A 13,153-nucleotide genomic window follows, 5' to 3' on the forward strand; every position below is an offset into this window, starting at 1 on the left:
TGGGGGGGGGGCACAAAACAAAGGTGAGGGGACCCTTTGATAGCACCACCTGTACCTCCTACCTCCTAAGGCCACATGTGGAGCCAGACCACCTGCATTTGGATTTTGTGATGCAATGTGTAGCTTTTACCCCTGCTAGTGAGTAATCTACTTTAATTTTAGTTTTGTCCTGTGGGAAATGGGGCTAACAGAAGACCCTCCCTCCGAGAGCTGCCGGGAGGAGTGAATGAGACCCAGGGAGGGGCTTAGGATGTGACGTTGCCACCGTATGCCGAACAGTCTACTCAGTGCCCTTGGTGCCAAGGGGGAAACATGCTGATCCTACTCCGTATTTTACAGAGCAGATCCCACTTTTCAGAGCAGAAAGCAGGCAGGGAGGAACAGTCACAACCAGACTCCATCAACTTCCCCTGAACAAACCCAAGCAGAGCCAGATGTTTCCAAAGTCCTAATCCTCCTCCATTTGAATGCCTCCTCCTTCCTCTCTAGACAACAGGGTCTAGATCTTTTGCCAACACAGAACCTACATCCTTGCATTCCCTGGCTCTTGCCTAGCCTTCTTTCTCTCATCTTGTCTCCTTCTCTTCTTCTTCCTCCTTTTTTTTTTCTTTTTAATATTCTTTTTTTTTTTTTTAGTTTTTTATGTATTTATTTGAGAGCGACAGACACAGAGAGAAAGACAGATAGAGGGAGAGAGAGAGAATGGGCACGCCAGGGCTTCCAGCCTCTGCAAACGAACTCCAGACGCGTGCGCCCCCTTCTGCATCTGGCTAACGTGGGACCTGGGGAACCGAGCCTCGAACCGGGGTCCTTAGGCTTCACAGGCAAGCGCTTAACCGCTACGCCATCTCTCCAGCCCTCTTTTTAATATTCTTATTGATCCAGGTGAGATGGAGCACGCCCTTAATCCAAGCACTCGGGAGGCAGAGGTAGGAGGATCCCTGTGAGTTCAAGGCCACCCTGAGACTACACAGTGAATTCCAGGTCAGCCTGGGCTAGAGTGAAACCTTACCTTGAAAACAAAAACAAACAAACAAAAAGAAATTATTGATTGGTGCTGGAAAGATGGCTTAGTGGTTAAAAAGCTTGCCTGTGAAGCCTAAGGACCCAGGTTTGATTCTCCAGAACCCATGTAAGCCAGATGCACATGGTGACACATGCATCTGGAGTTCGTTTCCAGTGGCTAGATGTACTCGTTCTCTATCTGCCTCTTTCTCTCTCTCTCAAATAAACAAAAATAAAATATTTTAAAATATTTTTATTTATTTGTAAGCAGAGAGAGAAAGGGAGGGGGGAACAAGTGCACCAGGGTTGCTAGCCACTGCAAATGAAGTCCATTCACAAGTGCCACCATGTGAATCTGGCTATGTACTGGGGAATCGAACCCATGATGTTAGGTTTTGCAAGCAAATAATTTAACTGCTGAGCCATCTCTCCAGAAGTCCTGTCCTCCTTTTTCTTTTTCTTTTCTTTTTTTTTTTTTTTTTTTTTTGAGGTAGGGTTTCACTCTAGTCCAGTCCAGACTGACCTGGAATTCACTATGTAGTCTCAGGGTGGCCTCAAACTCATGGTGATCCTCCTACCTCTGCCTCCTAAGTACTGGGATCAAAGGCGTGCGCCACCACGCCTGGATCAAAAAAAAAAAAAAAATTATTGGGTGGGCTGGAGGGATGGCTTAACAGTTAAGGTGTTTGCCTGCAAAGTGAAAGTACGCTGGTTCAATTCTCCAGGACCCACATTAGCCAAATGCACGTGGGGCACATGCATCTGGAGTTTGTTTGCAGTGGCTGGAAGCCCTGGCGCACCCATTCTTTCTCTCTCTCTCTCTCTCTCTCCCCGTTTCTCTGTCTAATAAATTTAAAAAAAATTATTTATTTACTTGTTTTGGTGATTTTTTTTTTTCTTTCGAAGTAGGGTCTTACTGTAGCCCAGGATGACCTGGAATTTACTATGTAGTCTCAGAGTGGCCTTGAACTCATGGCAATCTTCCTACCTCTGCCTTCCGTAGTGTTGGGACTAAGGTGTGTGCCACCACGCCCAGCTTATTTTGGTTTTCTTCCAGGTAGGGTCTCACTCTAGCCCAGGCTGACCTGGAATTCACTATGAAGTCTCAGGGTCGCCTTGAACTCACAGCAATCCTCCTTCCTTTGCCTCCCAAGTGCTGGGACTAAAGGGGTGCGCCACCACACCCAGTTTATTTATTTATATTTGCAAGGAGAAAGAGAGAATGGGCATGCCAGGGCCTTTAGCCACTGTAAACGAACCACTGTGTGCATCTGGCTTTACATGGGCACTGGGAAATTGAACCCACGTCATCTGGCTTTGCAGGCAAGCGGCCTTAACCACTGAGTCATCTCTCCCACCCTTCTTTCTTCTTGGTGTGTCCCTTCCCCAGGACCCTCTGAAACCCTTCAAGCCCCACCCCGTCGGAACCCTTAGGTGGGGACTTACTGTGGGGCGCGCGGCCGGGAGCGCTGGGTGCATCTTGGAGGATGACGGGCATCAGGGCCTGGCGGATGGCTGTCTCCCAGCCCCGGGCGGCCTCGGCCCCCTGCCCACTGGGCCCACCGGGGGCCCCACCAGGTGTCTCGCCCACAAAGTAGGTGGCATTGGCTGTAACGATCTCGAAGCAGTGTGGGTTGGTGCCCGGTGGAACGAAGCTGAAGTTCTGGGCTGGCTCCACCGCCAGGATTTCGGACAGCGGGATTTCCTGGCCAGTTAGGGAACCATTGGGGTGAGGAAGGATGCTGGGGGCTCCCCGCTCGCTCAGAGGGCCCCCCGCTCGCTCAGAGGGCCACTCAGGAGCCACAGTCAAAGGACACAGGTCTAGTCTGGAAGGCGGAGAAAGCTGCGGAGCTGCCACCAGGTGGGCAGTACTGGAGGACGGGTTGGAAGCAGGAAGATGGACTGGGAGAGGGAGTGTGATGTGCAGGGTAAAGGGAAGGATGCCTGCCAGAAAAAATGGGGTGTGCTGAGGGCCTGAGACCCACCTTGTAGTATCTGTTGGTCGTGTTGTTCTGGAACAGCGTGATGCATTTGCAGTCCAGGCGCCAATAGTGCCGCTTCCTCTGGTGGGAGACAGTTGTTGAGGGGTGAGACTAGCTAAGAGGCTATCCAGTCCACCGCGCTTCCCACCCAAGCCTCGCCCCCAATCCTGACCCATCACCAACCTGTCCTTCATCCCACCTCACTCTAAATCGGTTCTAGCCTCTATCCCCCCAACTCACCCTGACTTTAGATCTGTGTCCTTCATGCCCACCCACACCTTCCTTCCTTCCTTGTTCCTTCCTTTCTCTTTCCTTTCCTTTCTCTTCCCTTCCCCTTCCTTTCTTTTCTTTCCTTTCTTTTCTTTCCTTTCTTTTTTCCTTCCCTTCCCTTCCCCTTCCTTTCTTTTTCTTTCTTTCCTTCCTTCCTTTCTTTCTCTTGTTTTGGTGATGTTTTGTTGTAGGGTTTCACTCTAGCCCAGGCTGACCTGGAATTCACTATGAAGTCTCAGGGTGGCCTCGAACTCACAACGATTCTCCTACCTGTGCCTTCCGAGTGCTGGGATTTAAAGGTGTGCACCACCATGCCTGGCTTTTTTTTTTTTTTCGAGGTAGGGTCTTGCTCTAGCCCAGGCTGTCCTGGGATTAGTCTCAGGCTGGCCTCAGACTCACTGCGGGATCCTCCTCCTACCTCAGCTGGGACTAAAGGTGTGCCCTACCACTCCTGGTTACCCACACATTTCCAACTCTAGTCCACTCAGGCTTTTCGTCCTATCTAGCCTCACCCCACTTAGAGCCTATCCACTCAGGCTATTGGACCCTCTGCCTATTCAGACTATTCTAGCCTGGCCCGCCTGACTCTAGCCCAGCCCATGTGAAACCCTTCCCCCACTAACTCAGGCCCTTCTCTAATTCCATCCCAGCCTACCCATAGCCAGCTCTGCCCACTCACCAGTGTGTCCTTGTTGCTGTAATGAACCACCCAGCCCTCCCGCAACGTGGTGCTGGATTTCCGTGTGGTGTGTCGCACAGACTGTACCACCCTCATCAGGGGGATATACCCCAGGGAGCTGCAGGGGACAGAAAGAGTGAAATGTCACATGTCACATGCAGATAATTATGTCCTGCCCGGCGGGGGGGCGGGACACGAAGGGCTTTTCTGGGCAGGCACATGAAAAAGCACATTTCCGGGCTGGAGAGATGGCTTAGCAGTTAAGCGCTTGCCTGTGAAGCCTAAGGACCCCAGTTCAAGGCTCAACTACACAAGACCCACGTTAGCCAGGTGCACAAGAGGGTGCACGCGTCTGGAGTTCATTTGCAGTGCCTTTCTCTCTGTGTCTGTCCCTCTCAAATAGATAAATAAATAAATGAACAAGAAAGAAAGAAAGAAAGAAAGCAAGCAAGCAGGAAAGAGAGAGGACATCTCCCCACTGTAGTTTCCCAATATTCCATAGAGAGAGGAAGGGGACTTTGGGGATGGGGGTGGTTGAGGCACTGCAATATCTCTATCACATCTTCCATGGCTCAGGGTCCATTGCAGAAGAAGTGGCAGAAAGAATGTAAGAGCCAAAGGAAGGGTAGGACTCCTTACAACATGCTCCTCCAGACACAAAATGGCCTGGATATCCATGACCTCACAGTGCCTGACACTACCTACACAAGACCATCATAACAGGAGAAAAAGATCATGACATCAAAATAAAAGAGAGAGCCGGGCGTGGTGGCGCACGCCTTTAATCCCAGCACTCGGGAGGCAGAGGTAGGAGGATCGCCGTGAGTTCGAGGCCACCCTGAGACTCCATAGTGAATTCCAGGTCAGCCTGGGCTAGAGTGAGACCTTAGCTCAAAAAACCAAAAAAATAAATAAATAAATAAATAAATAAATAAATAAATAAAAGAGAGACTGATTGAGATGGGGAGGGGATATGATGGAGAATGGAATTTCAAAGGGGAAAGTGGGGGGAGGGAGGGTATTACCATGGGATATTTTTTATAATCATGGAAGATATTAATAAAAATTGAGAAAAATAAAAACAAAGAAAAGGAAGGCGGAAGTTCTCACTATACCCCTTTTGGAGTGTTTTACCAAATTCCCCAAAAGGGAAACAGCAGAACTTACTGCATGCCTCTGTTAAAGCTCCTTAGCTGGGCGCGGTGGTTAACACCTGGAACCCTAACGCTCGTCGGTGGGCATAGGATTATGAGGCAAATGGCGCCTGCACTAAATAGCAGACCTTGTACCAAACAGGAAAAAAACACAACCTTCCCATCATGGAAAAAGTAAATTTGAAGTTCGTGTTCAAAAGCCTCCTTCACGGCACTGGGCGGGAGGGAACAAACCTATAATCTTAGCACTTAGGAGGTAGAGGCAGGAGGATCAGGAGTTCGAGACTAGTGTAGACACTGTCTTCAAAACTGTTTGCCTTGGGAACTGGGGAAGTTTACTAACATAAGGTAACATCATTTCAGCCTATTCTCCTTTTGTTTTCATTTTGAGAGAGGAAGAGAGAGAGGGAACGAATCTGGAGGTACCAGGGCCTTGAGCCATTGCAAACCAACTCCAGATGCATGCACCACTCCGTGCACCTGGCTTCACGTGGGTACTGGGGAATTCAACCCAGATGGTCAGGCTTTGCAAGCAAGCGCCTTAACCGCTGAGCCATCTCTCCTGCCCCGTTCCATCCTACAGGATAGGGAAAGAGGGTCTTGCCATGGGAAAAGGCCTCTTGGAGAGCTCAGTGGTACCTCTGGGCCTTGCCTCCCTCGCCTTCCTCCTCCTCACTGGCATGGAGGGCATTCTCCGAGTGGGAGCCTGGGATGATACCAGAGTCGTCTGACTCATCCATGAACGTGCTCTTGTCCGCCTCGCTGAAGTCCGCAGCCTCCTCCATTGGCACGTCTGTGGAGATAGGGGCACCAGAGGCGTCTCTGCCCAGTCCTGCCCCAACCCCTCCTTCTTAGGACCCATGAGTCTTACCTCCATTGATGAGGGCCTCCCCCAGACAGTCGTTAGGGACTCGGGTGGCACAGCGTTTGTGGCAGTTAAATTTGCAGTCTGATAGGGAACAGGGGATGGAGAGAAGGAGAAACAAAAAAAGAGTTATGTATGTGTGTATGAAACAGGGTCTATGTAGCCCAGGCTGGCCTTGAACTTGTAACAAGTAACAGCTTCCGCAGTGCTGAGATTACAGGTGAGCTCTATGACACTGCACACTTCCAGATGGTCTCACTCTAGTCCAGACGGACTTGGAACTCACTTTGTAGTCCCAGGTTGGCCTCAAACTCAGTAATACTCCTACTTCAGCCTCCGGAGTGTTAGGACTAAAGGCATGTGCCACGGTGTCCAGGTATTCCAGGAATTTTTGCACACACACGCACACGTATGTGGAGGAAGAGGCCAACATCGTGTCTTCCTCAATCACTCCCCCACCCTTTCTTTTTTGAGGTAGTCTCACTCTAGCCCAGACTGACCTGGAATTCACTATGTAGCCTCAGGGTGGCCTCAAACTCATGGTGGTCCTCCTACCTCTACCCCTGCCTCCCAAGTGCTGGGATTATAGGTGTACAATCACCACACCCAGCCCCCCCCCTTTATTTTTGATGCAAGGCCAACAGACTGGCCTTTTTCATTACTTTCTTGTTTTATTTATTTATTTGAGAGCTACAGACAGAGAGAGAAAGAGGCAGATATATATGGAGCAAGAATGGGTGAGCCAGGGCCTCCAGCCATTGCAAACGAACTCCAACGCATGCACCCCCTTGTGCATCTGGCTTACGTGGGTCCTGGGGAACCGAGCCTCGAACCGGGGTCCTTAGGCTTCACAGGCAAGCGCTTAACCACTAAGCCATTTCTCCAGCTTACCTTTTTTTTTTTTTTTTAAATCTTTATTATTCCATCATTAAGTTTTCTTTCTTCCCACTGAAACGTGGCAAATGTGTGTCAGTGCATTGGCCTTTTTTATTTTTTAAATGGGAGCAAGAGAGAGAGAATTGGTGCACCAGGGCCACCATCTACTGTAATCGAACTTTAGACGTGTGCGCCACCTTGTGGCAGGTGTGACCTTGCACATGCACCACTTGGTGCATGTAGCTTATGTGGGTTCTGGAGAATTGAACCTGGATCCTTAGATTTCGCAGGCAAACACCTTAACCACTAAGCCATGTCTCTCTAGCCAGCTACCTTTTTTTTTTTTTTTCCCCCCTGAGGTAGGGTCTCACTCTAGCCCAGGCTGACCTGGAATTCACTATGTAGTCTCAGGGTGGCCTTGAACTCCTGGAGATCCTCCTACCTCTGCTTCCCGAGTGCTGAGATTAAAGGCTTGTACCACCACACCCGGCCTTTTTTTTTTTTTAAAGACACTTTTTATTGATTTCCTGCTACAAACATATTCCAGATGTGCATCTGGCTTTATGTGGGTATTGGGGAATTGAACTTTGTTGTTAGGCTCTGCAGGCAAGTGCCTTAAACACTGAACAATCTCTCCAGCCTTCACTTTTTTAAAAAAATGTATTTATTTGAGAATGACAGACAGAGAGATAGAAAGAGGCACAGAGGGAGAGGGAGAGAGAGAGAATGGGCACATCAGGGCCTCCAGCCACTGCAAACAAACTCCAGATGCATGTGCCAACTTGTGCATCTGGCTTACGTGGGTCCTGGAAAATCAAGCCTCGAACTGGAGTTCTTAGGCATCATAGGCAAGCGCTTAACCGCTAAGCCATCTCTCCAGCCCTCTTCACTTTTTTTTTTTTTTTTTTTTTTTTTGAGGCAGCATCTCTTACTGAACCTAGAGCTCACTGGTATAGCTAGATTAGCTAGCTAGAGGATTTCAGCAATTCCTTGTTTCTGCCTTCACAGGCTGGGATTACTAGTGTACACCACCAGGTATTTTTGTGTGTGTGTTTGGGATTTGAACTCAGGCCCTCATGCTTGCACAGCCAGCCCTTTACCTACTGAATCATTTCTTTAGGCCCCAGAAAAAAAAATTTTTCAAGGTAGACTCTTGTTCTAGCCCAGGCTGACCTGGCATTCACTATGTTGTCCCACGCTGGCCTCGAACTCACAGTGATCCTCCCACTTCTGCCTCCCAAGTGCTGGAATTAAAGGTGTGCACCACCATGGCCAGCCACCCCCCAATTTTCTCTTTTAGTTTTTCAAGGTAAGGGTCTCACTCTAGCCCAAGCTGACCTGGAATTCACTATGTAGTCTCAGGATGGCCTCAGACTCACGGTGATCCTCCTAGCTCTACCTTCCAGGTGCTGGGATTAATGGCGTGCACCACCACACCTGGCTCAGAAAATTTCTTGACAGCATTTTATATAGCTCAGACAGGCCTTGAACAATATAGCTGAGGTAGGCCTTGAAGTCCTGATCCTCCTGCCTCATTCAGCCTCCCAAGTTGTAGAGATGCATCACTATGGTAGGAAATTCCAGAATTTCTGAATCCCATGTTTCTGTGGGTCTGATTCCCAATTCTTAGTGTGAGAATTCTGTGCTAAACGTCTTGTGAGGGCCTGGAGAGATGGCTTAGTGGTTAAGGCGCTTGCCTGTGAAGCCCAAGGACCTAGGTTTGATTCCCCAGTACCCACATAAGCGAGATACACAAGGTGGTGCATATATCTGGACTTTGTTTGCAGAAGCTAGAGGCCCTGGTGTGCCCACTCTTTCTCTCTCCCCCTTTCTCAAATAAATAAATTTAAATATATTTTTATTTATTTGTAAGAGAGAGAGGGAGGGAGGGAGAGGGGGAAGAGGCAGAAAAAGAAAATAGGTGTGCCAGGGCCTCTAGCCACTGCAAACAAACTCCAGACAAGTGTGCCCCCTTGTGCATCTGGCTAACGTGGGTCCTGGGAAATCGAACTGGGGCCCTTAGGCTTAGCAGGAAAACATCTTAACCACTAGGCCATTATCCCAGCCCAATAAAATGTTTGTTTTTTTTTTAATTTTTTAAAAATTCTTATAGCTCCATACCTTTAATCCCAGCACTCGGGAGGCTAGAGCAAGACCCCACCTCCAAAAACAAGAACAAAGACAAAATGTATTATGAGTCTGCATTGCTATGGGCTTCTAGGAAGGATTCTGAGATTTGGTGGCCCTCTAGGGGTTCGGCCTGTCTGTCCTCCTAGCTGGGTCCACTAACCTTTGCACTGCAGGCCCTGGCGAAAGAGGCCCTTGAGAAGTTTCTTGCAAGCCTGGCAAACAGTGGGCCGGGTGTAGCTGTGGATGAGGAAGGTGTGGGGCACCTTGACTTTGGAAAGCAACATCTTGTCCAGCTCAATGGGCCGGCCTGTGTAGAAGGAAGCAGAAGGCGGGCGGCGAGGCAGGAGTTCCGCGGTGCTTCGGCTCTTCAGATCAGGGTGTGTGTGGGGGGGGGAGAAACATATGAGTGCCTCATTCCATGTCTGGGGCCCCCCCACCATCAGCCATCCAAGCCCCCCTTCCAGCCCCGGCCTCTCACCAGCTCCTCAGCCATGCAGGGCAGGGACTCGGAGCTGCCCAGGCGCACAGAATGACCACTGGCCAGGGACGTGGATGACAGACGCCTCTTCCGAGCCCCGCTGCAGTTGTTAGGGATGCTGAAGGCGCAGCGTTTGTGGTAGTTCAGCCCACAGCCTGTAGGGGGCGCCAGACGGTCAGAGACACAGCTTGCATTCCTCGGGCCTGGCACACCCGGCACCGTCCTCTCCCTGGCAGCCGGGTGAGGGACTCCCATGCTAACATACATGCTCCTGCTGAAGGTTTAGAGAGCGAGGACTCGCCCAGAGAGGATGGGACACTTGTCCCTGTGGACAGAGCTTGTACGTGGCAGCTTCTGCCTCCCTCCGTGCCAGGCTGACATGGGGAGGATTCTGAAGCTGCCCTGCCAGCCCGCAATCCTGTAAGCCAATGCTTCCGGATAAACCTTTTGGGTTTTCGAGGTAGGGTCTCGCTCTAGCCCAGGCCGACCTGGAATTCAGTCTGTAGTCTCAGGCTGGCCTTGAACTCATGGCGATCCTCCTACCTCTGCCTCCCGAGTACTGGGATTAAAGGTGTGTGCCTTTTAAAAATACTGATCTACTACTGGTTGTTTCTCTCCGTGATTCCCGATTGCCACAAGCCTGATGGACATCTTCCTAGAGGCCGTCGCCTCTGGCTCTGAGCTCCATTTAATGTCCCCAGATCTGAGCCCAGGCCCAAGCCCAACCCCTTCTTCCCAAGTTTTAGCTCCTGGCCCCTCCCCCAGCTCGGCCTCACTGCCCTAGACTGGCTCACTAAGGCCAGTCCCTTAGTGCCCCACCCCCTCCTTAAATGGACCAAGCTCTTCTCACCAAACCCCACCTTCTAGCTCCTTCAGGCCCGTCTTTCTTTTCCAAGCGTTTGCCCAGAGCTCTTAACTGGCCTGCCTGCCAAGCTGCAACCTCTTAGGCACCCCCCAGCCCCCGTGCCAGCCTGCCCCAGCTCCGTGGCTCCTCACCATCGCACTTGAGACCCTGGCGCACCAGCCCGAAGAGCATCTCTCCGCAGTGGTCGCAGAAGGCAGGCGCCCGGTAGGAATGCACCGTGAGGGCATGGGGGCGGATCTGGAAGTCCTCGAAGGTGGCCGAGGCTGCGAGTAGCCAGGGAACAAACAAGTTGGACGTGCTTGAGCAAGGCTGGGCGGACGCCGCGACTGGCTCGGCGTTCCCGGGCTTCTCGCCGGCCTCAAAGTTACTCGACTTTATTATCTCTCCTCATCCTTTATTTACATACTGTGTCCCTGGGTTCAATTACCAGCTCTATCACTGAGCAAACACCTACATGCCCAAGCCCGGAGCGGTGGCGCAAGACTTTAGTCCCAGCGCTCACTCGGGAGGGAGGCTGAGGTTAGGAGGAGGTGAGTTCCAGTTCAGCCTGGGCGAGGGAGAGACCCTACCTCAAAAAACAAAAACAGAAACAAAAAAAAACGGGCTGGAGAGATGGCTTAGCTAAGGACCCAGGTTCGATTCTCCAGGGCCCACGTCCAGGGGCACATGGTGGCGCATGCATCTGGAATTTGTTTTCAGTAGCTAGAGATCTTGTCACGCCCATTCCCTCTCTCTCTTGCCTCAAATAAATAAAACATAAAAAAAATAGATCTTAAAAAAATAATAAATAGGGCTGGAGAGATGGCTTAGCGGTTAAGCGCTTGCCTGTGAAGCCTAAGGACCCCGGTTCGAGGCTCGGTTCCCCAGGTCCCACGTTAGCCAGATGCACGAGGGGAAGCACGCGTCTGGAGTTCATTTGCAGTGGCTGGAAGCCCTGGCGCGCCCATTCTCTCTCCCTCTACCTGTCTTTCTCTCTGTGTCTGTCGCTCTCAAATAAATAAATAAAAAATTTAAATAATAATAATAATAAATAAACAAACACCTACATGTCTACAGCAGGGACTGAGGTGAAGGGAGTTGTTTGATGGGTAGAGACCATTTTTGTAAGATGAAACCAGTTCTGCTTGGCTGGGGTGGTAGCTTAGCAGTACAGTGCTTGCCTAGCATCTGCAAGGCCCTGTGTTCAAGCCTAAGCACCACAAAATAAAACAAACAAACAAAACACCCCTGCAATTTTAGTCCTCCCAAGAGCCCTATGGGGTATATATTTTAATGATCCCTGCTTTTTTTAAAAAAAAATTATTTATTTATTTATTGGCAGAGAAAGGGAGAAAGAGAGAGAGAGAGTAAGGGAATGGGCGCACCAGGGCCTCCAGCCACTGCAAACAAACTCCAGATGTGTGTGCCCCCTCGTGGATCTGGCTAACATGTGTCCTGGAGAATCGAACCAGGGTCCTTTGGCTTTGCAGGCAAACGCTTTAACCGCTAAGCCATTCCTCCAGCCCCTGCTTTTATAAAAAAGAAAATTTTTTTGAGGTAGGATCTCACTCTAGTCCAGGCTGACCTGGAATTCATTATGTAGTCTCAGGGTGGCTTCGAACTCACAGCAATCCTCCTGTCTCTGCCTTCTGAGTGCTGGTATTAAAAGGCATGTGCCAACATACTTGGCTTAAAAAATATTTATTTGGGGCTGGAGAAATGGCTTAGCAGTTAAGGCGTTTGCCTGTGAAGCCAAAGGACCCAGGTTCGATTCCCCAGAACCCACATAAGCCAACTGCACAAGGGGGCGCCTGTGCCTGGAGTTCACTTGCAATGGAGGCCCTGGTGCACCCATTCTCTCTCCCTCTGTTTCTTTTTCTCTCTCAAATAAGTAAATAAATAAAATATATTTTAAAAAATATTTATTTTGAGAGAGAGGTAAGGAGAAAGGAAGACAGGGAGAGAGAACGGGCACACCAGGGTCTCCTGCTTCTGGCAGCTGCAAAGAACTCCAGACACATGCACTGGTTTGTGCATCTGGCTTTCTGTGGGTCCTGGGGAATCAAACCCGGGTCTTCAGGTTTTGCAAACAAGCACCTTTAACCACTGAGCCATCTCTCTAGCCCTAAAAAATTTGCATTTAGCTGGGCATGGTGGTGCACGCCTTTAATCCTAGCACTCAGGAGGCAGAGGTACGAGGAACACTGTGAGTTCGAGGCCACCCTGAGAATACATAATGAATTCCAGGTCAGCCTGAGCCAGAGTGAGACCCTACCTCAAAAAAAAAAAAAAAAAAAAGTATTTATTTATTTTCTAACAGACAAAATGGGCACACCAGAGCCTTTTGCCACTGCAAACGAACTCCAGACGCTTGTGCCACTCTGCATCTGGCTTTACGTAGGTACTGCGGTATCAAACCCGGGCTGGCAAGCTTTGCAAGCAAGTGCCTTTTTACCAGAACCATCTCTTCAGCCCTCCCCACTCTTTCTTTTATTTTTCAATAATATTATAATATAGTATATGTTATATACTATATATGGAGTGTATAGTATATAAAATATAACATAGTATATAATATATAGTATAATAATACTATAGCCCAGGCTGACCTGGAACTCCCTATGTAGATATGGCTGGCTTCAAACTTGTGGCACTGCACCTACCTATGCTTGCAGATTGCATTGCTGGGGCTACAGACATGCACAACCATGCCCAGTTGGGCCTCAAGCGAGCGCCTGTAACCGCTGAGCCATCTCCCAGCCCCTATGACCATAACTTAAGAAAGCACGTTCTTCTATGTTCAATTCCCTTAGCCCACCCCCAGCCCCGCGTCCCACCTCCCCTAGAGGCCACGCCTGCTCCCCAGGTCC

General features: G+C 49.9%; 1 protein-coding gene across 2 annotated transcripts in view; it reads right to left on the reverse strand.

The window, feature by feature from the left end:
* Prkd2 (protein kinase D2) overlaps positions 1-13,153 on the reverse strand; it is a 34,878-nt gene that overhangs the window by 18,014 nt on the left and 3,711 nt on the right. For both annotated transcript variants that reach the window (XM_004672640.3, XM_045134296.1), the window contains exons 4-11: positions 10,436-10,567; positions 9,440-9,594; positions 9,122-9,326; positions 5,962-6,039; positions 5,730-5,883; positions 3,937-4,054; positions 2,991-3,068; positions 2,452-2,710 (exon numbers count right to left, since the gene is read on the reverse strand). In XM_004672640.3, coding sequence (XP_004672697.1) covers positions 2,452-2,710; positions 2,991-3,068; positions 3,937-4,054; positions 5,730-5,883; positions 5,962-6,039; positions 9,122-9,326; positions 9,440-9,594; positions 10,436-10,567 — 1,179 coding nt within the window. The remainder of the gene's footprint in view (positions 1-2,451; positions 2,711-2,990; positions 3,069-3,936; positions 4,055-5,729; positions 5,884-5,961; positions 6,040-9,121; positions 9,327-9,439; positions 9,595-10,435; positions 10,568-13,153) is intronic.

The sequence above is a fragment of the Jaculus jaculus genome, chromosome 14, assembly GCF_020740685.1.
Source record: "Jaculus jaculus isolate mJacJac1 chromosome 14, mJacJac1.mat.Y.cur, whole genome shotgun sequence".
Lineage (NCBI taxonomy): Eukaryota > Metazoa > Chordata > Mammalia > Rodentia > Dipodidae > Jaculus > Jaculus jaculus.